General features: G+C 46.2%; 1 protein-coding gene across 1 annotated transcript; it reads right to left on the bottom strand.

The window, feature by feature from the left end:
• Window positions 1-12541: 12541 nt before the first annotated feature.
• Window positions 12542-18742, bottom strand: S100A11 (S100 calcium binding protein A11). The gene is made up of 3 exons (XM_046017640.1): window positions 18555-18742; window positions 13822-13974; window positions 12542-12902 (listed from the first exon to the last, which is right to left on the bottom strand). The coding sequence occupies exons 1-3, from the start codon at window positions 18555-18557 to the stop codon at window positions 12747-12749; spliced, it is 312 nt and encodes a 103-aa protein (XP_045873596.1). The 5' UTR covers window positions 18558-18742; the 3' UTR covers window positions 12542-12746.
• Between the last annotated feature and the right edge of the window lie 6765 nt (window positions 18743-25507).

The following is a 25507-nucleotide window of genomic DNA, read 5'->3' as shown; positions in this document are numbered from 1 at the left end:
AAAAGATTTTCTTTATTTGACAGAGATCACAAGTAGGCAGAGAGGTAGGCAGAGGGGGAAGCAGGTTCCCCTCTGAGCAGAGAGCCCCATGTGGGGCTCGATCCCAGGACTCTGGGATCATGACCTGGGCCAAAGGCAGAGGCTTTAACCCACTGAACCACCCAGGCAACCCAGGTTTTATTTATTTTTTGGGGAGAGAGAGAGAGAGAGAGCACGAGCAAGCACATAACCGAGGGCAGTGAGGGGAGGCAGAGGGAGAGAGGGAAGCAGACTCCCAGAGGAGCAAAGAGCTGGATGTGGGGCTCCATCCTGGGGGGTCCTGGGTTCAGGACCTGATCGCAAGGCAGACGCTCAACTGACTGAACACCCAGGCCTCCCACCTGGCATTCTCCTTTAAGGGCACTCTCACACTCCTATTTCCCATCTGTCTTAGCACAACGTGGGAGGAAGTTTGGATAGGTGGTGTCATCTCTACTTTCCCGCTAAAGAGGGAGAGACTTGGAGAACTTGCTCAAGATCACAGAGTTGTCTGAGACCAGACTTCACATATTGAGACCAAGGGAAGGAGATTGCGTGGTGCGGTGAGAATCCAGGAGGGGCTGCTTTTCAGCTCCAGTGTCCAGCAGTGTCCAACAGTGCTGTGAGTGGAGGACTGGGAAGGTGGAGAGCCTGCTACTGGATTTGCTAATACAGTAAGGACTTGTCTGACCCCGGGGAAGAGATTGGAGCCCTGGGGAGGAGAAAGCAGCCAGACTGTAAGGGAGTTGAGGAAGTTTAGTGGTGAGGAAATGCAGAGCAGGTGAATTAGCATTTATGAAGCAACCTCTGTTGCCTGGTTGATTTTAATTTACACCTTTGCTGACTTTTACATTTGGTTTTCTTCCTTTGCCAAAAGTTAATCTCTTTACGGACTGGATTTACAACGTTCCTATGATGTTGCCTTTGCTTTGCATTCCTACCAGGAGCCCTGGTGACTCTGTGGATCATGGTTAATGATGGTGTTGACACTAAGCTGCTGTGGGCATAAAATATGAAGCTCGTAACAGGAACACTTCTCTCTGGGAAGGTCAAGTTCTCTGCCGAGAGAGGTGGAGCTCGGGCTCCAGATTACCACTGTTTCTCTCTGCCCTCACTGCCTGCGACGTGAGCTCAGTTAGTTCCAAGCCAGTGCAGACTTGCCTTTCCCTCCCAGAGTTTTCTTTCTTGACTGCAGTTTTGTGGGAATGCTTTCAGCAGATGCTGGGGGGAGATTAAGGAGATTAGAGAGGACAGAGAAACAAAGAATGAATTATCGCTATCCCAGCGCAGGTGTGGTCCTCACGGTCTTTCTGCCTGAATTCCCAGTACTTCTCTCACCAGTACTTCTCTCACCAGGTTCACCCACAGTACAAAAGGGCGCTTGTGAGGTGGGTAGGGCGGTGAGGCACCAAGGTCATCTTGAGGTGCAGCCAAGTGGCAGGTGGGGTGGGGGGAGAAGAGTTTCTCCCCAAAACTGGAGCTGGGCCATGAATTGTTGGTGGAATGCCCAGCTTCACCATCTTTATATATTTGCATGACTCTATATCTCATTTATAGAAGCTCTCTTTGGGGGGCGCCTGGGTGGCTCAGTGGGTTAAGCCGCTGCCTTCAGCTCAGGTCATGATCTCAGGGTCCTGGGATCGAGTCCCGCATTGGGCTCTCTGCTCAGCGGAGAGCCTGCTTCCCTTCCTCTCTCTCTGCCTGCCTCTCTTGTGATTTCTCTCTGTCAAATAAATAAAAATAAACAAAATCTTTAAAAAAAAAAAAAAGAAGCTCTCTTTGGTTCTGTTTTTCTGTTCGTGTATTCCTGCTCTTGTTTTATGTGTCCTATTTCTTGCTGTGTTTATTTGAACTTTTTTTTCTTTTCTTTAAGTAGGGTCCACGCCCAGTGTGGAGCCTTATACAAGGCTTGAACTCAGGACCTTCAGATCCTGAGATAGAGACCTGAGCTGAAATAAAAAGTTGGGCACTTAATTAACTGAGCCACCCAGGCACCCCGATTTATTTGAACATTTTAGTCATGCTCATGTTAAGGTCCTGTCCAGATTGCTTGCTCTCTCTCATTATTTGGGTGCAAAGTATCTCCTCTGTTGCATAAATTATTGGTGTTTCATGCGCAATGTAATGTTTGTCTGTGAGCCCACTTAGCAGGATTTATCTCCTGTAGAAATCCTCCAAATAGCTGGATTGTCTTCATGAAGTGGTTTGCATTTGTCTAGGGTTTTATAGTGCTCACTGCTCTGGAGTGCTTCTTAGTATCTTTGCCTGGGGATTTGGTACAGGGAACAGTGTAGGATTGAGGTCCATGGCTTCAGGAAGCACAGGTGTGGTGCTCTGATGTCTCTCTAATGACAGACCCCAGAGCTCCTTCTAAGTGCTGTCTAGGGTGGTAGGCTGAGTTTTCCAGTCTCTACAGGGACAGTGCAACTCTTGAGTAGTTGTCCCTTATAGTTGTCTCCTTTGGCTAAGGGCTCAGTTCCTGTTCTTCACTGCAGCCCTAGGTCATATGGCCTCCTCTCTGTTGTACTGTTACGGCTCTGAGTTCCCTCTTTGCTTTTGGCATCTGGCTACTCTTTCTGTTTCTCTTTCTGTTTTTTGGTTAACCAAGTATTTCAACTTTTTAGGGGGAGGGGTTGCTATTTTATCTAGCATTGTTTGTAGTAGGAAAGATATATAGATATATCTGCTATATCTTCGTCCTTTTTTAAAAAAGATTTTATTTATTTGTTAGAAGCAGAGTGAGCAGGGGGAGGAGCAGAGGGAGAGGAATGAGTAGACTCTGTGCTAAGCACACAGCCTGACTAGGGTTTTGATTCCACAACCCTGAGATCATGACCTGAGCTGAAATCAAGAGTAGAATGATTAACCGACTGAGCCACTCAGATGCCCCTCCATCTGTCTTCTTCTTCTCCTCGTCCTCCTGTTCTCCTCCTCTCTCCTGCCCCTCCTCCTCTTTCTCCTCTTCTTCCTCCTCCTCCTCCTTCTTCTCTTTTAAGATTTCATTTATTTATTTGAGAGAGAGAGAGTGAGAGAGCAAGAGCACAAGTGGGGAGGAGAAGGAGAAGCAGGCTCCCTGCTGACCGGGGAGTCCCACGTGGGGCTTAATCCTAGGACCCTGAGATCATGACCTGAGCTGAAGGCAGCTGCTTAACTGACTGAGCCACCCATGTTCCCCTCCATCTTCATTCTTAATAGAAGTCCTAGCTAGCATCATGGCCCAAAACTTCATGAAAAGTGGTAGATTTGGGCTTATTTTTTTCTTTTTTTTTTCATTAAAAAAAAAGAATCAACATTGGATTTGGCATTGATTTCTTGGATATGACAACAGAATCACAGGCAATAAAAGAAAAAATAAATAAATTGGACTTCATCAAAATTAAAAATTTTTGTGCATCAAAGGACATTATTAAAGGAGTGAAAAGGCAACCTGCAGTTGTGAGGAAATTTTGCAAATCATGCATTTGCTAACATATTATTATTCACAGTATATAAAGAACTCCTACAATTCAGTAACAAAAAAATGACCTGATGGGGTGCCTGGGTGGCTTAGTGCCTTTGCCTTCTGCTCAGGTCATGATCCCACATTGGGCTCTCTGCTCAGCAGGGAGCCTGCTTCCCTCTCTCTCTCTCTGCCTGCCTCTCTGCCTACGTGTGATCTAAATAAAATCTAAAAAAAAAATGACTTGATTAAAAAATGGGCAAAGTCACCAAATTATATACATAAACTGTATACAGTTTTTCTATATTAATTATACCTCAATAAAACTAGAAAAAAATTGGCAAAGGACTCAAATAGAATCTTCTAGTGAAGACATATAAACAGCCAAGAATTACATGAAGATATACATAACATCACTAATTATTAGGGAAATCCAGATCAAAACAATGAGATATCACTTCATGTCCATTAGGATGACTATTACTTAAAAAACAGGAAAATAACAAGTGTTGGTGAGGCTTTGGAGAAATTGGAACATTTGTGCATTGCTGGTGAGCAGGTAAAATGGTGCAGCTGCTATGGAAAATAGTATGGTGGTTCCCAAAAAGTAGAGCAATTCTACTTCTGGATAGGTATCCAAAGGAATTGAAAATGGGGGCTTGGGGTGCCTGGGTAGCTCAGTGGGTTAAAGCCTCTGCCTTTGGTTCAGGTCATGATCCCAGAGTCCTGGGATTGAGCCCTGCATCGGGCTCTCTGCTCGGCGGGGAGCCTTCTTCCCCCTCTCTCTCTCTGCCTGCCTCTCTGCCTACTTGTGATTTCTGTCTGTCAAATAAATAAATAAAATCTTAAAAAAAAAAGAAAATGGGGGCTTGAGCAGACTTGTACTATTTGTATATAGCAGCACTATTCACAATATGCAAAAGGTGGAACCCATCAAGTGTCCATTGATGGATGAGTGGATACACAAAATGAGGTATATACCTCCAATGGAATATTACTCAGCCCTAAATGGAAGGAAATTCTGACATATCCCACATGGATAACGCTTAAGGACATTATGCTAAGTGAAATAAGCCAGTTAGAAAAGGACAAATATTACATGATTTTGCCTATAGCAGGTACTTGCAGTATTCAGATTCACAGAGATGGAAATTAGAATGTTGGTTGCTGGGAGTGGGAGAAGGGGGTAATGAGGAGATATTATTTAATGTCTACAGAGTTTCAGTCAAAGAAGACGAAAAGTTCTGGAGATGGATGGTAGTGATGGTTACACAATAATGTGAATGTATATATTTAATGCTTCTCAACTGTGTACTTCAAAATGGTTAAAATGGGGGTGATTGGGTGGCTCAGTTGGTTAAGCCTCTGACTCTTGTTTCAGCTCAGGTCATGATTTCACGGGTTGTGAGATTAAGCTCTGTGCTCAGCGCTGAGTCTGCTTGAAGATTCTCTCCCTCTGCCCCTCCCCCCAGTCACACCCACACTCTCTCTCTGAAAAATAAATAAATCTTTTAAGAATCATTAAAATGGGGGCACCTGGGCGGCTCAGTTGGTTAAGTGGCTGCCTTCGGCTCAGGTCATGATCCTGGGGTCCTGGGATTGAGTCCCAGATCAGGCTCCCTGCTCCGCAAGGGGTCTGCTTCTCCCTCTCCTTCTGTGCTTGTGTGCACTCTCTCTCTCTGTCTCAGATAAATAAATAAAATCTTTAAAAAAGCCTTAAAATGGTCAAAATGTTAAATTCTGTGTTATGTATATTTAACCCCAATAAAAAGAAAAAATATCTCAATAAATTATAAATATTTACTAAAAAAACACTATGTGCATTAGTGTTGGTACTTTATCCTCTATCTCTTTCTGTGGCAGGAGTAACTACATGGTAGGGAAATACTGATCTCTTCCTTCTACAATGTGCTGGATATTCTCCCTGTCCCTCCAGATTCACTTCCCTGCTTCTCTGTCCTGCTCAGCCTTCTAGCTGGGTTGTCCTATGGCAGGCACTGGCAGCAAAACAGAAGAGGTGGGAAGAGAGAGAAATTGGTATTTATTCTCTTGGCTCCCTCCTGCCTCCTGTGGTCTGAGCGGTGGCTGCATTTTTGTACCTAAGGCCACGACATCTGTGAGGGACCCCTTTCTCCTGCCTGTGGCTCTTGCTGGCTTCCAGTAATGGCTCCCTTGCCTTATCCAGTTAGGCCTAGTGGTGGAAACAGCTTCCTACTTTTGCTAGTACCTGGTGCTTTTCTTGTTGTTTATCTTATTCCTACCCACACCTCTATAATTGTTTCTTCATTAGACTAAGTGTCCATGTATTTTCTGTGGGGACCTTGACTGATACAGTGCCCTAAATCTGATTTTATAGCATTATCTATTTTTTCAAATCTACTACAGTAGTCCCTCCTTATATGTGGGGAATATGTTCTAAGATACTCAATGGATGCTGAAACCATGAATAGTACCAAACCCTATATATGCTCTGTTTTTTCCCTATCATATATTTTTTAAATTTAATTTAATTTAACTTAATTTAACTTTACTTATTTGAGAGAGATAGATAGAGAACACGAGCAGAAAGAGGAGCAGAGGGAGAAGCCGACTCCCCACTGCACAGGGACCCCGAAGTGGGACTTCATCCCAGGACCCTGGGATCATGACCTGAGCTGAAGGCAGATGCTCAACTGACTGAGTCACCCAGGCACCCTCATACATATCTCTGATAAAGCTTAATTTATAAATTAGGCACAGTAAGATATTAACAACAATGACTAATAATAAAAGCGATTATAAGAGTATACTGTAATAAAAGTTATTTGAGTGTGATCTCTCAAAGTATCTTCTAGTACTGTACTCACCCTTCTTGTAATGACATGAGGTGATATAATGCCTGCATGGTGAGATGAAGTGAGGTGATGCACTGTGACCCAGTGCTGGGCTGCTGTTGACCATTTGATGGTATGTCTGTCAGAGGAGCATCAAGTGGGGGCTCCTGTGTATGCTGGGCACCATGTTAAGTACTAGTGATGTCAGAGTGCATTTAACAAGGTCCCTGTTCTTGGATTCAAAGTCAAGTCAGGGAAGACAGACAACTAAAAGCACCATTGCAATGCAGAGTGATAAGCACTATGGTAGAACAGAGTGCTGTTATGAAGGCACAGAGGCACAACACTTAGCTGTCTGTTCAGGAGTGTTTGGCAAGACTAGGGAAAAGTGGCCATGGTGAGAGCAGGAAATGAGAGTGGAGGGTGGCAGGGGCTGGACCATGAGGACTCTGGAGTGCCCCAGGATGAGTGTGGTTTCTATCCTGCATGTTGAGAGGGCCAATATCCATTTTACCATGGGAGTGACACCATCAAGTCCTCCTCTAAATCCTCTTTGGTCACAGGGTGGAGGAAGGAGTGGAAGAGGTCAAACTGGGGACAGGGAGAAGAGTAAGAGTGTTTAATTGCAAAATAGTAGAGGCTGTCTTTTTAGAAGGGGAGAGACCAGTAAATGGCTGGTTTACTAAAAGAAATCAGTTCAAATGAGTACTTACAAAACAGTATTTCGACATGTATACATTGAAACATGTCTGTTTACCAATGTTTTGCTATATTACCTTTCTTGTGTAAATCACACTCATGATGATTTTTAGTGTTTTTTTTTTTTTAATTTATTTGTCAGAGAGAAATCACAAGAGAGGCAGGCAGAGAGAGAGGAAGGGAAGCAGGCTCTCTGCCGAGCAGAGAGCCCGATGCGGAACTCGATCCCAGGACCCTGAGATCATGACCTGAGCCGAAGGCAGCGGCTTAACCCACTGAGCCACCCAGGCGCCCCAGCGATTTTTAGTGTTTTTTAAAAAGATTTATTTATTTGAGAGAGAGCAAGAGAGTCCGCATGTACGTGTGTCACAAGTGTGAGTGGGGTTAGGGGCAGAGGGAGAAAATCTCAAGCAGATTCCTCACTGAGCATGAAGCCCTACATGGGGCTCCATCCTACAACCAGGAGATCATGACCTGAGCTGAAACCAAGAGTCAGACACTAAACCGACCGAGCAACCCAGGTGCCCCTAGTTTTTTTTTTCCCCCCCTCTTTCTAGTGGGGAATTTAGGGATAGTTGTGGGACAATCTGAGTGAAAGGTGCTTCTAGAATTTTACATTTTTTTGGTCTCATTTGTTTATGGTTGTACATAACATACAACCATACATTTGTTTATGGTCTTACATAACACCTACATCAACTACAGGATCTTCAGTGAATTTCCCTAATCAAGTCTTTGAAAATTCAATTTGGCTTTAATACAGACAATTATCTGTACCCATATTTTATTGGTTTATAGACTATTTAGGTAAATTTCAGTTTTCAAAGAACAAATACAACTGATACAAACAGATTTGGGAACAGCCACAAATATGCTCTTTGCGAACACATGATCTCACTGATGGGGGGCTCCCAAGAGCTATCCATTAACCTCAGATGTTTGTAGTTCTGTGGTCATCAGTCAGCAGTTTTTTTTGAAGGGAATGGGAAGATGGTTAAATGAGTCAGCTACAAGGAAGGTCTGAAATAAAGCAATGAGGATGGAGAGGAGGGGATGCATATGCAAGAGGTAGAACCCAAGAAACAATGACTGTTTGGATGTAGTTGTGAGAACGAGAAGTCTAGAATCACCTCTGGGTTCCTGGTTTGGACAGCTGGGTGGATGGTGGTGCCATCCACTGAAATCGGGAATGAATCAACAGGATCAGGTTCTAGGAGAAAGATGTACAGTTGAGCCTTGAATCACACAGGTTTGAGCTGTGCGGCTCCACTTAAATGTGGATTTTTTGGGGCGCCTGGGTGGCTCAGTGGGTTAAGCCGCTGCCTTCGGCTCGGGTCATGATCTCGGGGTCCTGGGATCGAGTCCCACATTGGGCTCTCTGCTCAGCAGGGAGCCTGCTTCCCTCTCTCTCTCTCTCTGCCTGCCTCTCTATCTACTTGTGATCTCTCTCTGTCAAATAAATAAAATAAAAAAAAATGTGGATTTTTTAACAATTTGAAAAAACTCATGAACTGCATGACTGAAATATCAAAAATATTAAGAAACAGGAATCTCACAGGGCATAAGATGTATGTAGATACTAGTCCATTTTATTACTTATTACTATAATGTATACAGAAATCTATTATAAACGAGTTAAAATTTAGGGGCGCCTGGGTGGCTCAGTGGGTTAAAGCCTCTGCCTTGGGCTCAGGTTATGATCCCAGGGCCCTGGGATCCGGCCCAGCATCAGGCTCTCTGCTCGGCGGGGAGCCTGCTCCCACCACCTGCCGCCTGCCTCTCTGCCTACTTGTGAGCTCTGTCTGTCAAATAAATAAATAAAATATTTTTTAAAAAGGAGTTAAAATTTATCAAAACTTACACACTTACAGACTGCATGTGGCACCTTTAGCAGTCAAGAGAAATGTAAATGAGCACAAAAATTTAATATTAAACCACAACCATGTAAAATTAACTGTAGCATGTACTGTACCATGATAGTTCTGTAGCTGCCTCTTGTTGCTGTTGTGGGGAGCCTGAATGTTGGGAGTATCCCAGTATCTGCACAAAACACATGATGCTAATAACACCATCTGAGCAGTTGCCTGGCTGGTAAATGGCATACTAGAGCAAAAAGTAATCTCTTGTGGTTCTTGCTATTAGTAGTTAAGTTTGGGAGGAGTCAAAGGTTCTATGTGAATTTTCTACTGCGTGAGGGTTGGAGCCTCAACTCCTGTATTGTTCAGTAGTCAGCTGTAGAGTCCAGTTGAGAACGCTGTGTTTGGAGGTAGGTGTTCCTTATGTGGGATCCAGTTCCCATATCTGATCCACTCTCCCCAACTCTTGGTTCTCATGGTTCAGTTGGGGGTCCACCCCAGTTCTAAGGATCAAATACACAGTCCAGGCCTGTGTAGCATATCTTCAGACCCACTGATTGGTCTGGGTGGTCACATGAAACAGCCCAGGGGTGGAACGAGCCCAGGAATTTAGAGAAAGACACCATCTCCTACCACTGTGCTGAAATTCCAACTGTCCCTAGGCTGTTCTGTTACATGGGTCAATAAATTCCTGTTCTGCTTACAATTTTTTAAAAAGATTTTATTTATTTATTTGAGAGAGAAAGAGAGAGCACAAGTAGGGGGAGCAGCAGACAGAGGGAGAGGGAGAAGCAGGCTCCCTGCTGAGTAGGGAGGCTCATGTGGGGCTTGATCCCACATGATCAGGATCATGACCTGGAGCTGAAAGCTGACACTTAACTGACTGGGCCACCCAGGCGCCCTGCTTACAACAATTTAAACGGAATTTCCCATCACCTGCAACAAGAATCCTAGCTGTGTGACAGCCAGGTAGAGATGTTGGGTTCAACAGATAACTTGAGAATTCTTGCCATAGATTTGGGCTGGGGATATAGAAATGTAAGTCATGAGCATACAGATTAAAGCACTGAGTCTGGAGAAGTTTGCCCAGGGAAAATGCATGGTGGAGAGACCCATCAGCGTCAGTGCCATGAAGGGGGAAGCACAGAGCCTAATCATTCGCAGGAGGGACATCTCATCCCCACTTGGAGTTTTGCGAGGCTTCCTGCAGAAAACCATGTAGGCTGAGAAGGGAAGAGTAGGTGGGAACAGACCTGAGAATGGGAGTGGTGAGGGTGGGACAGCGTTCCAGGCACAGAACTCGGGCCGGGAGGTGAGAGAACCCGTTGTGTGGAGGGAAGTAAAGGTCAGGATAGCTGGAATGTGGAAAGTGGGTGCATAAGAGCAGAGCCTGGGAGGTCCTGTGTGCAGTGAGCAAAGTGGGGGTGCTGTGCCTGGTCTTACATGCCCAAGAGCCCTGGGGAGTCCATGCAAAGTGGAAGCTGGAGAGCAACCAGATCAGAGGCTTCTGGAAGGAGGAAGGCCTGCAGAGGAGCAGGGCAAGAGGAGTGGGTTCACTGAGGAAGCTTCTGCATAGCCAGACAGAGGCCGTGGTGCCTGAGTCAGGGGAAACCTGGGGTGGGTTTGAGGGATATTTTGGTGAAGAATGAGATGAACTTGAGGGTTTGGGTGGATGTGAGGAGTGACTTCCATATTTCTGGGCAGGGCAGCTAGGTTGACGGGGTGACATTTCCTGGGATGGGGCCAGGGGAGGGGACAGTTGGGGGCTTGGGAGGATGGTGAATGCAGTTTGGGGTACGCTGACCCAGAGAACCCGAGTCTCTTGAGGACAAGAATCTTCTCTGCCTTATTCATTCCCTCTGCCAGATACACAGACCATTTACACATTTTAAGTAAATCTTTGCTCAATACCTGAGTACGTGAAAGATACTGGTATGATTTTATGTGGACAAATCCAGGAGTCAATGTTGGAGTTCAGGAGCTAGGAGTGGGTTGAGGAGAAAGGCATGTGTGGTCACTGGCCCCTTCTGGTAGATGAAGACAGAAGTGGATGAGATCTGCAGGCAGAGTGTGAGGCATGGGAGGCAGGCTTTGCATATGGCCTGGAGAGCAGAAGCTTTGAAGGACTGTGATTGTTTGATGGGGTTCCTAACCGTGATGTTGTCCCTCTCAGCTCTGCTCCTCTTCCCCAACCTCTTGGGCTCTCCTTTGCTGAGTCCTCTTCCTCTTGCTACCCCATTTCTCCAGCTTTGGGCATGCCCCAAGCCCTCTCCTTTCTCAAGCTAGATCTTTTCTCCAGACTTCAGATGCAGATGTCCACTGGGCACTGCCAACTGGACCTACTAATGGCACTTTCTTCTTGAAAATTTAGGGTCTTGCCAGCCTGAGATGCAGGTCTTCATTCTGGAATGTCAGAGCCAAACAAACAAAAAATGGTCCCAGTAATGGTCTAATTCATTCTATTAATCTATGAAGGATGAAACTATGATCTAGAGAGCTTTTTACTAAGAAGTTAAAACTCAGGCAGATGGACAAAGAATCAGAGAGCCTCTGGAAACAATCACTCTCACTTGTGCTGCTTCAGGATCTGTACCCCCCAACATGCTTTTTTTTTTTTTTTTTTAAAGATTTATTTATTTGACAGAGAGAGAGACCACAAGTAGGCAGAGAGGCAGGCAAAGACAGAGAGAGGGAAGCAGGCTCCCCGCTGAGCAGAGAGCCCGATGTGGGACTTGATCCCAGGACCCTGAGATCATGACCTGAGCCGAAGGCAGAGGCTTAACCCACTGAGCCACCCAGGTGCCCCCCCCCAACATGCTTTTGTCTACCATCTTTAACTTTGGCTCAACCTTCCGGCTTTCCAGAGAGTCTAGGCTCTTTCCCAGCTGCTTTATCAGAGGCCTTAGAAAATTAAGACCAATGTTGACAGTGGCCCAAGCCAGAGGTAAAGAAAGAAACCCAGAGCCAAACACAAAGACCGTGACCACACTAGCCTCCTTTCCATTCTTCCAGCATCCTGCTCCTTCTTACCTCAGGACCTTTGCCCTCGCTGTTCCTTCTCCTGAAACTCCCTCCTTCATTCTTCCTGAGGTTTACTCCAGCTCATCCTTCAGATGTCAGCACTTGAGATCTCAGAAGCACGCCCTCCCCCAACCCCCATTAACCTGTAACACACCATAATCTTTCCTCCATAGGACGTCACACACTCCAGTCATCTTTGTTGCTTACTTTTTCATTGGCCTCCCCCACTAGGAAGTCAGCTCAGTGAATGCAGGACCTTGTCTTCCTTGCCAACTGTGTCTTCAGGGCCTGTGACAGTGCCCACAGTAGGGGTGAACAGATGCTTAGTGAGTTATTTTTTTTTTTTTAAAGATTTTATTTATTTATTTGACAGAGAGAGATCACAGGTAGATAGAGAGGCAGGCAGAGAGAGAGAGAGGGAAGCAGGCTCCCTGCCGAGCAGAGAGCCCGATGCGGGACTCGATCCCAGGACCTGAGATCACGACCCGAGCCGAAGGCAGCGGCTCAACCCACTGAGCCACCCAGGTGACACCTCTCCATCAGTCTGAGTAATCAGGAATGATTCTATTGGTATCGTGAGTCATAATTACATCTACACCCAGTGTGCATTTCACTATTTCCTGTGCTGCTCTGGGAACTGCTTCCATCATGCTAATGCCATTCCTCTCATGCTGCTTCCTCTCCAGCACAAATGTAACTGACTCTCTAGTGTGGGATTTAAAAACACTATTGCTTTATTAACTACCAGCAGGACTGGCCTGCACGGGGCGGGGGGGGTGGTGGTGGTGGTGGGCGCTCTGGGCTCCTGGTCCATGGAGGATGTGAGGAGAACGTGATGACTGGGAGGCTGTTTTGAAGGCAAGAGATGGTCTGGAGCACAGGCCCAAAAGTCCCTCCGATTTACTTCCGGAAATGGGGAGACTTTGTAAAGGAGTCATGGCAAGCTATGGCCATGCCACCAATAAGATTAAGAAATTCTTGGAAATCTAGCTGCCCATCAGAGTTGAGGTCCAGTTTCTTCATCATGCGGTCGAGGACACCAGGGTCCTTCTGGTTCTGCAAGATAACAATAAACATCATAATGATACTATTAGAAATACAATTAATTTATGTCACACTTTCTAAGATGCTTTCCATTATGTCACCACATTTTAGTCACACAAGACTGTGCAATACAGGGTAGGGGCTAGTAGCATTTCCACTTCCCAGACACAGAGACAGACTCAAACAGATGAAGTGACTTGCTGAAGGGGAAATCTGCGACTAGAATCCACATTTTCTGGCTCCCCACCCAGGGTTCCTCTGTGACGGGCACAGGCTATTCAAGTTCATAAAAGCAGTGGAACACCTTTGTCAAGTGTTGCAAGCAACCGCAGTGTATGAACTGTACGGAAGTGGAGTGAAGTGACAGGGAAGAAGGTGCAGGCCCCGATCTGCCCCCTCCTCCCCTTAGCTTAGTGCCCAACACGTGCACACGCTCACAGCTGCTAGCGGCAAAGGGCTGTTTAAATTAGGAATTTAGAAAGTCAGTCCTTAAGTGGCACCTGCGCCTTGTGGCTACCACATTAGACTGTGCAGGTATCCAGAACATTATTTCCATCATCACAGAAAGTTCCATGGGCAGGACTTCCCTAGAAGCTCTGGGATGGATGAATAAATTTGAAAACTATCCTATTATACCATTTACCATTTCATATGCCTTTTCCCTAAATGAAAGAAACAAATCACCATCCCCTGTGTCATGTAGTTTGATAACTTTGATCTTTAAAATACATCTTACTCAAAGAAAAGAAGAAAAGGTCCTTTAATAGTCACAGCACTCAGAGCCCTGAGGGCTCAGCCTTGTCTATGCTGGAGTAATTGAAGAGGTGGCAGGAGCGTGGGGGTCAGCTGCTGGGCCTTCACCTCTAGCCATTCTGCCAGCGTCTTATTTAGAGCTCTGGGCAGTTTGGTGGATGAGGGCTGGGAGCCGTACCTTTGTGAAGGCAGCCAGTTCCGTATTCATGAAGGTTAGGAACTCTGTCTTGGAGAGCGTGCAGTTGTTACCCTCCTTTCCGGCAAACTTCTGGAAAACGGCAATCAGAGACTCGATGCACCGCTCGGTCTCAGTAGGGCTGGACATTTTTGCCTTTAGAGAAAAAAAAAGTCAGGGCTCAGACAAGGGCTAGATGCCCAGAGGACACTCTAGAGAATCTCATACCTTCGTTTCAGGGCAAAGCAGTTTCCTAAAAGGCTAGGTCATTTTTTTTTTTTTTTTTTTAAGATTTTTTATTTATTTATTTGACACACAGACAGAAATCACAAGTAGGCAGAGAGGCAGGCAGAGAGAGAGAGGAAGAATCAGGCTTCCCGCTGAGCGGAGAGCCCGACGCGGGGCTCGATCCCAGGACCCTGAGACCATGACCCGAGCCGAAGGCAGCGGCCTAACCCACTGAGCCACCCAGGCGCCCCAAGGCTAGGTCATTTTTTAAGGGGCAGAGGGCCCCAGGACAAACACAGAAAGTCACATTCCATGAGCATGCCTTCTCTATCCGCTCCCATGTTTATTCCGGGTGAAGCATATTGAGGGTACACACAGCGCATGTGGATGTGACTAAAGGCAGTAGACTGCCTAGATGAGAGTGAGCATGGCAGGCTTCATAATGTTTCTAGAACCTGTTAGTAAACATATGTATAACTATAGCTCCACAGATCCATAAGCACACCAAGCACTGTCTAGAGATTAAATAATTTCCTATTTTCTAAGAGAATACAGAGACTATCGGGATGAATGAAATGGCAGCTTTTTAAATCAATACTGAGGGTTGTCTGGGTGGCTCAGTTGGTTAGATGACTGACTCTTGGTTTTGGCTCAGGTCATGACCTTGGTTTTGGCTCAGGTCATTTCAGGGTTGTGAGATGGAGCCCCACTCAGGGTGTGGAGCCTGCTTAAGATTCTTTCTTTCTGCCCCACCCCAATAAATTAAAAAAAAAAAAAAAAGCAATACTGAATTCCTGGGACTCTTGCATTTTCTAGAAGAACACTAAATGCATAGGTATTATCGTGTGTGGGGTGGGAGATCTGAGAGCTTTTTGGATGTTCAAAAGCTTCTTTCATATCAAAGGTTAGAAATCAATTTTACATGTGAGAAAGAGAGACATGAGAAGGTAACTGACATAGCAGAGTCACTCCTAGAATCTCAGCCTCCAGGTCCTTTCTGCAGTTCTTGGTCTTTGTTCCAAGATACCACTAATTCCTACAGGAACAGCTGAAGGAACTTCTCTGGTCACTTCAAAACACAAAGGTGGATGTCAGGAAGGGAGCGCCCAGGCTGTCACACAGCTTGCCTGACCTCTACAGAGCTAAACCTCAGCTGTGGTTGCACCAGAAGAGCTGGGCTCTGCTTTCCTTTTAACAGAATCCTTCAGGGAAATCCTATTTTGCAAAGCCTTTGGGTCATTCCTGCTGGTACCTAGATCCCCCTGGTGGTTCAGACTGGCAACTGCAGGCTTTCTGGAAGACTTTCCCGACACACGTCCTTCTTCTGAGGCTTCCGGTATTAACAATGCTTCGGAAAAAAAAAACCCAAAAAAACCAAAAAAAAAAAAAAACAATGCTTCGGCTCAGGTCATGATCTCAGGGTCCTGGGATGGAGGCCCGCATCGGGCTCTCTGCTTATCAGGGAGCCTGCTTCCCTTCCTCTCTCTCTGCCTGCCTCTCTACCTACTTGTGATCTCTGTTAAATAAATAAAATCTTTAAAAAAATAAAACAAAACAAAACAAAAACCAAAAAACCACAATGCTTTGCGGTGGAGGGGGGGTTCCTGGGTGGCTTAGTCAGTTAAGCTTCTACCTTGGGATCAAGACCTGCATTAGGCTTCCTGCTCAGCAGGGAGTCTGCCTTCTCTCTCTCTCTCTCTCTGCCCCTCCCATTGCTCACTCCATCTCTATTAAATAAATACCTAAAATCTTGGGGAAAAAATGATCCTTGTATGGTGACATTTGCAATTTAGCAATGAGCCTTTAATTTGGTCTTTGCAGAACTTCCTGGAGACTTTCAATCCCAGTAATTAGTGAGCTACGGACTATAATTAATGTGCTACGTATTGATTTGAGCTGTTAGCCACACAACTTTGGGCTCCTTCTCTCTTCCCTGTAGTGTTTTCATTTGCAGTTTCTCCATGGGCATTACCAGCTAGCTGAGCTGCTTGGGGCCGATTGCATGTGGTAGTTATCTGTAATGCCCCTTCTGAGGTGGTTCTAATGAACTTTTCTGGAGGTGGATTCTTTCCTAACAGTCATCTTGTTGGATTTTTTTTTTTTTTTTTTCTCAAAGAGAAGTTTTTCTTAAGCAAAGAAAAACGTTTGTAAGTCCAGGGTTTGGGAGTGAAACAGAATACCATAGCCTGGAAACAGTTGTGTCTGCTCCACAGCCTTCCTTATCAGGACTAAAAATCTCACCATCTTAGTAATGTGTCAGTTGACAGGAAGAAGGTCTGCTGGGAGGGAATGCCAGATAAGGTAGAAGATTCCAGGCTGAGGAGCAAGGGCTTTCTGACCTTTCTCTAGGCCTGCAGATGCTACTCTGCCCCCTTTCCCTGCAGCATTCAGATTGTTTTGCTTTTCTCATTTCCAAGTGGCTTTCTGCGTTATTTTTTTTTCCTTCCTTAACATCAGGACTGTAATTTAGACTTTTTTTTTCCTACTTGAAACTGTTGGAAAAGGAAAAAATTAAAACCTCTATTTCTCCTCAGAGGTAATTTTCCAGAGAAAAAAAAGAAACACAATTACCAAATTACTGAAATGGAACTGCAAAATTTGTAGAGCAAGAAGGGGCTTGGGAGATGGTTCCAGGGAAGGGAGGCCCAGAGACAGGAAAGCTTTGCTCATGGTGGAGCTGAGGCTGAGCCAGAGGAGAACTGGATCTCCTGCCCAGAGGCCAACATTGCCCACAGCTTGCTGCATCCTCACAGTTGTATTTGGCACCATGATAGGAAGAAGAAAATGGTGTGAGATAACTGGATACTGTGAAAGAATTTTAAAAATGCATGCTCGAATGTTGACAAAAGGGGGAAGAAAAAGGAATATGAAAATGAAGTAACACTTGAAAATGACTCCAGCACCGCTGTTGTCATACTTTTTTAAAAGATTTTTTTATTTAGATGTCAGAGAGAGAGAGCGGGAGAGCATGCACAAGCAGGCAGAATGGCAAGCAGAGATAGAGAAGCAGGCTCCCCGATGAGTAAGGAGCCCCATGCGGGACTTGACCCTGGGATCATGAGCTGAGCTGAAGGCAGACGCTTAACCAACTGAGCCACCCAGGCCCACTTACTTCCTTACTTAATTATGTATGTCTGTATGTATGTATGCTGCATGGGTCCCAACCTGGGGCTTGAACTCACAACCCTGAGATCAAGACCTGAGCTGAGATCAAGAGCCCCACCCCTGATCAGCTGAGCCACCCAGGCACCCCTACTGTTGTCATTCTTAACCAACGTGCTCCTCCACCCCCAAAGGATCTGTAATGGCAGATCTTCACCACCTACTGGTGATGGGTCCACCTTTTCAAGGTTCCATGCGACATTGTTACTCCCTTTTTGCCTGGAAAGGAAGGAGGGAGAGTAGGCAGGGATAAATGTTGACACACCAGAGCAGAGTCTGGCAAATGTGTTTTGTACAGGGTCAAACAGTAAATATATTAGGCCACTGTGGTCCGTGTTGTCTCTGTCCTTCCTCTTTGTAGCGGGACAGCAACCACAGATAACTCATAAGTGAATGGGTGTGGCCGTGTGCTAATAAAACTTTATTTATGGACAATTAACTTTGATTTTCGTTTCATTTCACATGTCACAAAGTATTATTCTTAGTGTGATTTTCTTTCAACCACTCAAAAACATAAAATCTATTCACAGCTTTTGCGGGGGCGGGGGTGTCACGGAAACCCCATTTGGCCCCTGGGTGGAAGCTTACTGACTCCTTTCACTGAAGAGGCCTCGGAGGAGGTAAATTTTGGAGGTGGCTTAATGCAAAAGTGAGAAATATAGTTCCAAGTAGGCTGGCAGAAACTGAGAAGAGAAAAACTGATGACGCGAGTCCCTAAAAAGATGGTGGGTTCAGAGGAAAAGGGCAGGAGGAAGGGGCTCTGCCTGGATGGGGCTCCTCCCACCGTCTGGGCCGCATTCCACTGGCTGGGAGCGGCATCAGCTTCAGGCTCTTCTTGTGCCGGCGGGTTGCCTAGCTCACCGAAACTGGTTTTTCCCGGAGCTCCCACGGCTCAGTTCTGAGAAGTGCCCTTTTCTGGTCTATAGAAACAAGTAGTGCCGCCGGACGCCCCTTCGACCCTTGTTTCACTTGTCTCCCAGGGGTGGGCCAGGGGCCTCCAGCCCTTGCGGAACCCCGCGACTACCCCACTTCCCGGCAGAGGGGGATCGGGCGTGGCGCCACCCGCGGGGAAGCCGTGCCGAGCGCAGCCCCCTTCCCCAGACGCGCACCAGACCTCCGCCCGGGAGCCCGAGACCCTCCGGGGGTCGATCCTCCGCGGCTGTCGCAGCTATCACTTAGGGCTGCTTCCTTCCCGCCTCTCCACCCCAATTCCCCCCACCCCCGATTTATTTTTCCTACCCTACTTCCTGCCACATCCACACAGAAATGAGAGATCAAGCATGGTGGAAAGCGCGGTGTGGCTTTCTCTCGCAGCGCTTCGAAGACCAGAAAAAGTTCGGGCTTACCATGTGTTAGCGGCGCGGAGTGGGCGACCGGCGGCGGCAGCAGCGGCGCAGCGAGCTCTGGGGCGGCGGGCGGCGGGTTCCCGGCTCTAGGCGACCAGCCTTGCGCGACCGCGGCTGACTCACGCGCCCCCTCCCACCAGTCCGCCTCCGCCTCCGCCTCCGCCTCCCGGAGCCGATCCGGACTTGTCCGCCTCGCCCGCGTTGCCCAACGCGCCGCTCACCCACGACCCGCTCTCTTCCTGTCCTGTGGGCCTTGAAGATTTAAAGGGCTTTCCTGAATTAGAAGTTCGGCATAGCGGTCTTGAGCGCGGTGTGCCCGTGTCCGTGACTCTTTTCCGTGTACAAGCCCGTTCTGCTCATTCAGGTTAGAGAGGCAGGAGGGCCCTTTTGTAAAAACGTGCAACGCGGAGTGTGGCCGCAACTGTAGAAGTTCCCTGGAAGCCGGGCTGTCTCTTCCTTCACACTAAAGTTGGGTAACGGAGGAAGCAGTGGTGAGTCGTGCCAAGTGGAGCACTGTTGTCTCAAACTTCTCCTTCTCCCGAGACACTGAAGCCCCCCAACCCCCAAACCACTGCAGTTAAAACCTGACGGGTGTGAGTAGGGTATTTGTTCTGTGTGCAGTTGGCAGAAGCTCCGGGTTCTGAAGTGGGACTGTCACTTTATTGCAGTACTTTGGGCAAATCCCCCGTCTCCTCAGAGCTCCATTTCCTTATCTGTTAAAAGCAGTGGTGTTGCATTTCCTGTTTCATAAGACTGTTATAACTGTCCAGGGAAATCATGGCTTTGAGACGGCTTTAGAAACTGTGGAGTAGGCGTGAATGAAAGATAACGGACCATGGGGCATCGCATAAATTGCTTCCTGCACCACCTGCTCACTTCTGAGCAAATCTGCGTCTCCCCTCAGCTACCCAGACACACATTTTCTTGAATCCACTTGAAAGCCCTACACGAGCCCTAGGCTCAATAATTAAAGAAATAACCCGTTTCTCTCCCGTCTTCCCCTCCTCTGCTAATGGTACTGCCTTTCTGCCATTCCTCCGTTCTGCTGACTTGAGAGCTTTGTAGTCAGGTTTTGACGGTAAATCCCTTTCTTACCACAAATCTTTTCCAGTGCCAACTCCTATCACTTTTTTTAAAAAGATTTTATTTATTTATTTGACAGATACCAAGTATGCAGGGGTGGGGGGAGGCGGGGGGAAGCAGGCTTCCTGCTGAGCAGAGAGCCGGATGTGGGCCGGATCCCAGGACCCTGAGATCAGGGCCTGAGCCTAAGGCAGAGGCTTAACCCACTGAGCCAGGCGCTCCCCAACTCCTATCACTTAAAAAAAAAAAAAGATTTTATGTATTTATTTGACAGAGAGACAGACAGCAAGAGAGAACAGGACCAGAGGAAGCAGGAGAGGGAGAAGCAGCCTTGATCCCAGCACCCTGGGATCATGACCTGAGCAGAAGGCAGAAACTTAACAACTGAGCCATCCGGGTGCCCTTATCAGTTTTATTTTTATACTTTCTTGAATCTGCCCATCTTTTCTAATCGCACCTCCCGTGTTCTGTTTAGGTTTTCATTCACTCCTTCCTTGGGTTTTCTAACTGGTCTCTTGCCCCTTTAACCTATTCTTTTGAATGTGTGAAACACATGGGTCTGGGTGCCTCAGTAGGTTAAGCCTCCGCCTTCTGTAGTGGTACCAGGGTCTTGGAATCGAGTCCCACACGAGGCTCCTCCTGCTCAGCGGGGAGCCTGTTTCTCTCTCTCCCTCTGCCTGTTGCTCTCTCTGCTTGTGCTCTTTGTCAAATAAATAAATAAATAAATAAAATCTTTTTAAAAACCGCATTTTCCTGCCCTACAGCCCTGATCAATTGCCTACTTAAAATACAAACCACAACAAAAGAAGGAAACAAAATGGCTCCTCGATTCCTTTTATATAAACTATAAACTTCTTAGCCTCTATCTGGATTGGAAAAACTTCTTTTACCAAATGAATGAATTCTATTCATTTCTCTCAAATGAATTCTTCAATGTACTCATTTGACAAATATTTTTGGAAACTTAGTATGTGCCAAGACCAGTGCTAGGCACAAGAGATACAAATATGACTATGATGTAGTGCCTGCCTTTGAGGTGGTCTGTGGATAGACTTTACCCTTAGTGGTTTGGGGTTGTTCCATGGATGGCTGCTAGGGTCCACAAATACCCTAAAGTTATATATGAATTTTTTTGCATAAGAGATTTTCTTTCTGGGGAAGGATCTATAGTTTTCACAAAATTCTAGGATTAAAAAATATTAAAGAATCATTAGTCTAAATGACTAATTTGTGAATCATGGAAACTTTGATAACATAATCCTCTTTAAGGGAAAACACCTCACTTATAGCCTCCTCTGTAGCATCAACCCAGTTGGTCACCACATGATTTGACCCTGTGCCCACTGCACAGCTGACTGGATTGAAGTTAGCTCTGGACTCAAGGACTACCAATCCATAGACTGGACAGTAGTGGATATTACATGACATGACATAGAAAGGTGAACTGGGACCATTCATCTTTTTGTCCTTGGGAAACTGAAATTAGAAACAATAGACAATTACACATTCAGAAGAGCTGATGCTGAACATTTGTGTAGAGAGACCCATGAGGTCATGGCAAATCAAAATTACAAAGAAGTGGACACTGTGCATAAGTAGAAGCTATGGGGCACCTGAGTGGCTCAGTCGGTTAAGCTGCTGCCTTCAGCTCAGGTCATGATCCCAGGGTCCTGGGATCGAGTCCCACATCAGGCTCTCTGCTCAGCAGGAAGCGTGCTTCTGCACCCGCCCCCGCCCCCCCGCTGCCTACTTGTAATCTCTGTCTGTCAAATAAATAAATGAAGTCTTTAAAAAAAAATAAGTAGAAGCTATGAGGTTTGGAAAGTGCATAGAATAGTGGGGAAAATAGACGAATTGCAAACTAGAAATAAAAGGAGTAGCTACTTAGACATTAGCTGAGTTTTATAAATAGTGAAGCACTAAGAGTGAGAACCTGTGGTCTAACTTTACTGTTTCTTTTTCTTCCTGAACCTGGTTGTTCAGTTTCCCTGATTTTCTGTAAGATGTTTATTCTTTCAACAAGTTGTCTGCCTCATGAGGTAGCTTGAGTGAAACCAAAGAAAGAGCTAAACCAAATGAGTATGAATTGTCTAGAACCAGGCTGGGACATCAGCTTCCTCCAGTTAGGGCTGCAAGTGTTGGTAACTGTCCAGGGTCGTGCTGAAATGGGTTCATTACTAGGTTTTCATCAGTGGGGGGAGAGTTCAGGATAGATGGGAGGCAAAGGTAGATTTGGCAAACTAAGTAAACAGTACATCAAACTGAAGGGCTAAAGTAGGCAAGGAGCTGAAGGTGAGTGAGGACTGCTAAACAAATAGCAAGAGACTAAAATGAGGTACAGATGAGGAAAAGGGCAATTCAGGAAATAAATGTAGGGCCTCCCACAGTACAGGCTAATCCTTGTGTGTTGCCTGAATTCTGTGTAGCGTTGGGTAGATTCTTAAATGGACACAGTGGAGTGTGATAAACATAATTACCAGCTGTGATCAAGGTACAGTGACAACACTGGGAAGGAAATGAGTGGTTAATGCTTGGGAGCAGAGAAAGCATCATGCTGAGAGTGCCGCCTGAGCTGGGTGTTGAAGGAAGCATGAAGATCCACTAGGTGGATGGCGTGGTGGTGAGCCTAGGTGAAGTCAGGCAGTTTGGCAGTATTTCCAATGACAGACTCGAACTAGACCCTGGGGTTCAAACCCAGTGCTGCAACACATTATCTCTTAAATCTCCAGCGAGACATTTCTCTGTTGTGTGCCTCAGTTTCCTCATTTCCAAGTGAAGAGGATAGTAGTATTTACTTCATGTGGTTGTCATGAAGGTTAAGACACAATTTCTGTAAAATGCTTAGAACTCAGAGCACTGTCTTAAGAGGAAGGCTTACATGATGGCTTGTGCAGAAGGAAGGAGGCTGAAGCACATGTGTGTTCTTAGGACTTGTAGGTGGTTCTGTAGCCCTGTACTTTGGGTGTGGGGGGATGGTAAATGTGAGGCCGAGGCTCCAGGATAGGAGCCTGGAGAGATAAGGGTCAGAGCATGAAGGGCTATGCCTGAAAATTTGGGTTGTATCCGGAGGGCTATCTATCAAGAACCACTGAAGAGTCTTATGCAGGAGAGTGGCATGAGGCACTTCCCCTTTTGGGAAGTATAGAAAATATACTGGCGAGGAGAAAGGCCGGAGACACTGAACATAATCAAATATTCCTGCAATGACCAAGGCGAGATGGCCATGAATTCAGGGAGAGGGAATTACCCTGTGCTGAGAATGCAGAAGCAATTGAACTCAGCCCCTGTGTGGAGGTGGGGGCTTTGGAAGAGGGATGAAATCACTGTAGGAGAGAATAAGACTGAGAACAGTCACATTTGCTTATAGCTCTCTCTTTTTTTTTTTAATATTTATTTGAGAGAGGACAGAAAGTGCAAGCACAGGGAGGGGGCAGAGAGAGAGGGAGAGAGAATCTTTAAGCAGACTCCCTGCTGAGCACAGAGCCCAATGCGGGGCTCCATCCCAGGACCCTGAGATTGTGACCTGAGGCAAAATCAAGAGTCAGCCACTTAACTGACTGAGACACCCAGGAGCACCTGCTTCAATCTCTTCAATCTCTCTTACCTCAGGACTTTTGCACCTCTATTACCTACTCATCTGTCTTAGTCTCCTCAAGCTGCCATAATCAAACACTGTACACTGGGTGGATAAAAAACAGACATCCGTTTTCTCAAAGTTGGGGAGGCTGGAAGTCCAAGAAGAAAGTACTAGCCAATTTAGTTCTGAGGGCACGTTCTCTTCCTGGCTGCTTCCTTGCTGCATCTTCATGCATTGGAGAGAGAGGGAGAGATCTCATTCTTCTTCTTATAATGCCACAGTCCTATTGAATTAGGGTCCTGCTCTTATGACTGTAATCACCTAATCATTTAGCCATATTACCTCCTGAAGACTGTCTCCAGATATAGTCACATTAGGGTTTAGAGCTCCAACAAATTTTGTGGGGGAAGGGAGAACATAGTTATGTACCTAGCATCATCCTTCTTAAAACTTAGAAATTATCTCCTCTAAGTATCCCTTGTTCTTTTTTTAAAAATTATTTTTATTAAAGTATTCTAACTATTCCTTGTTCTTTAAGATGGGGCTAGACATCTAATAGATCTGGCCTAGGACTGCTGTACTCAGGCCTGCTTGCAAGGTTAGCCGTGGCCCTGGTCTAGTCTCTAGGAACTTGGATTTTGGGAAGTTTCCCACTATTCTCTGACTGTGGTCCATAGTCCACTGTGCCTAAACTGTACAAACAATGTGGTTTATGCCAAACACCTCTTTCCTTCTGGGAGTTTGGCATTTTGATAAATACCAGACAGGGCGTGCCTATGTGACTGGCCTCCAGTAAAAACTTTGGGCACTGAGTCTCTCCTGAGGTTCCCTGGTGGACAGAACTTTATATGTGCTGTCACAGTTCAAAGCTGGAGAGATTAAGCATATGCTGTATCCCCGTAGCTCCTTGTATGGTGATTTTTACCATACTCTACTGTGGTAAACTCTTCTGTTTACTTCTTTGTCTTGCTCACGAGACTGCAAGCTACTTGAGGACAGAACCAATGTCCTGCCCACTCCAGCAGGCCCAACACTCAGTATGGGAGCTAACTGGTTGTACAGGGAGGGTCTTCCCTGGGTGTGGAGCTGACCTAAGTGCTTTGGCAACAGTGGTTAACAAGGCAACAGAAGTCCTGTTCTCTTCCTAGCTTTTGTGGATAAACCAGTCTTGAAAAACAAGGAGGAAGGAGCTTGAGAAGTGATCAGGGACACAGGAAGAGATTCAGAGCCTTCTCTGGTGTCATGAAGTCCATGGATGAGAGACCTCCCAGATGGAGGGAGTGGTGAACAAGGTGAAGGTCCTCAGAGAGACAGAGTGGGATGAAGGCTAAGATGCATTCCATGGATGTGGCATTCATATCTGAGGAGACCTTTGCCAGAGCAGTTTTAGTACAGTGGTGGGAGAAAGGCAAATGACTGTGGACTGAGGGGTGAATGGGAGGAGGGGAGTGAAGGCAGGGTGTGGATTGCTCATTTGAGAGGACTCACTATGAAAGAGGAGATGTGGAGCGGCAGCCAGAGAAAGCTAGCTTGAGGGAGGGTCTAAAAACATCTGGGGAGGGGCACCTGGCTGGCTCACTCAGTGGAGTGTGTGACTCTTGATCTCAGGGTTGTGAGTTTAAGCCCCACGTTGGATGTAGAGATTACTTAAAAATAAAATCCTAAAAAACACGTCCATATCCAGGGATGGCATGAATAAGTTCACAGGCCATGGAGAAGGAGTTCTCAGAGGGAGAAGGCAAATGGACAGGATTGAAAGGATACAAATGATGGAGCAATTTACCCTAGGAGCTGTGGGTGGAAGGAGAAAATCAGGAATAAGGCTGTAGATAGTCCACAGATTTGAGAGGGCTGTGGAGGAGTTGTCTCCCTGAAGCCACCGTCAACGTCATGAACCAGGGAGTGAGGACATCTGTTGCAATGGCCAGAGGTCTCAGAGTAACATGGAGAAGGGAACTGACCCAGAATGACTGAGAGCTGTAAACGCTTAGGAAGCTAGAATTCACAGTGACTCTAATTCACATGTTTGTGTGATTGTGTGGCTGTGTTTCTTCAAGTATGCTTAGAAATTTAGTCACTGGCTCTAAGAAAGGTCTGTGGAGTAGGTTTTGGGTTAGGGTTTCATAGGATGGGTGTAACAGAAGGATAAGACAGTGAAGGAGTTGCAGGTGTTGGCAAAGCAATCCACTTGATTGGTCATTGAGCAAAGGACAGAAAAGTAAGAAGCAAGGACGTAGAAGGTGGATGGGCTCTAAGTCTCCATGAAATCAAAGGACAAGCAGAAAAGTGGGGA

The sequence above is a fragment of the Meles meles genome, chromosome 1 (assembly GCF_922984935.1).
Source record: "Meles meles chromosome 1, mMelMel3.1 paternal haplotype, whole genome shotgun sequence".
NCBI lineage: Eukaryota > Metazoa > Chordata > Mammalia > Carnivora > Mustelidae > Meles > Meles meles.
Note: the sequence above shows the minus strand (reverse complement) of the source record. Positions and strands in the feature narration are given on the sequence as shown.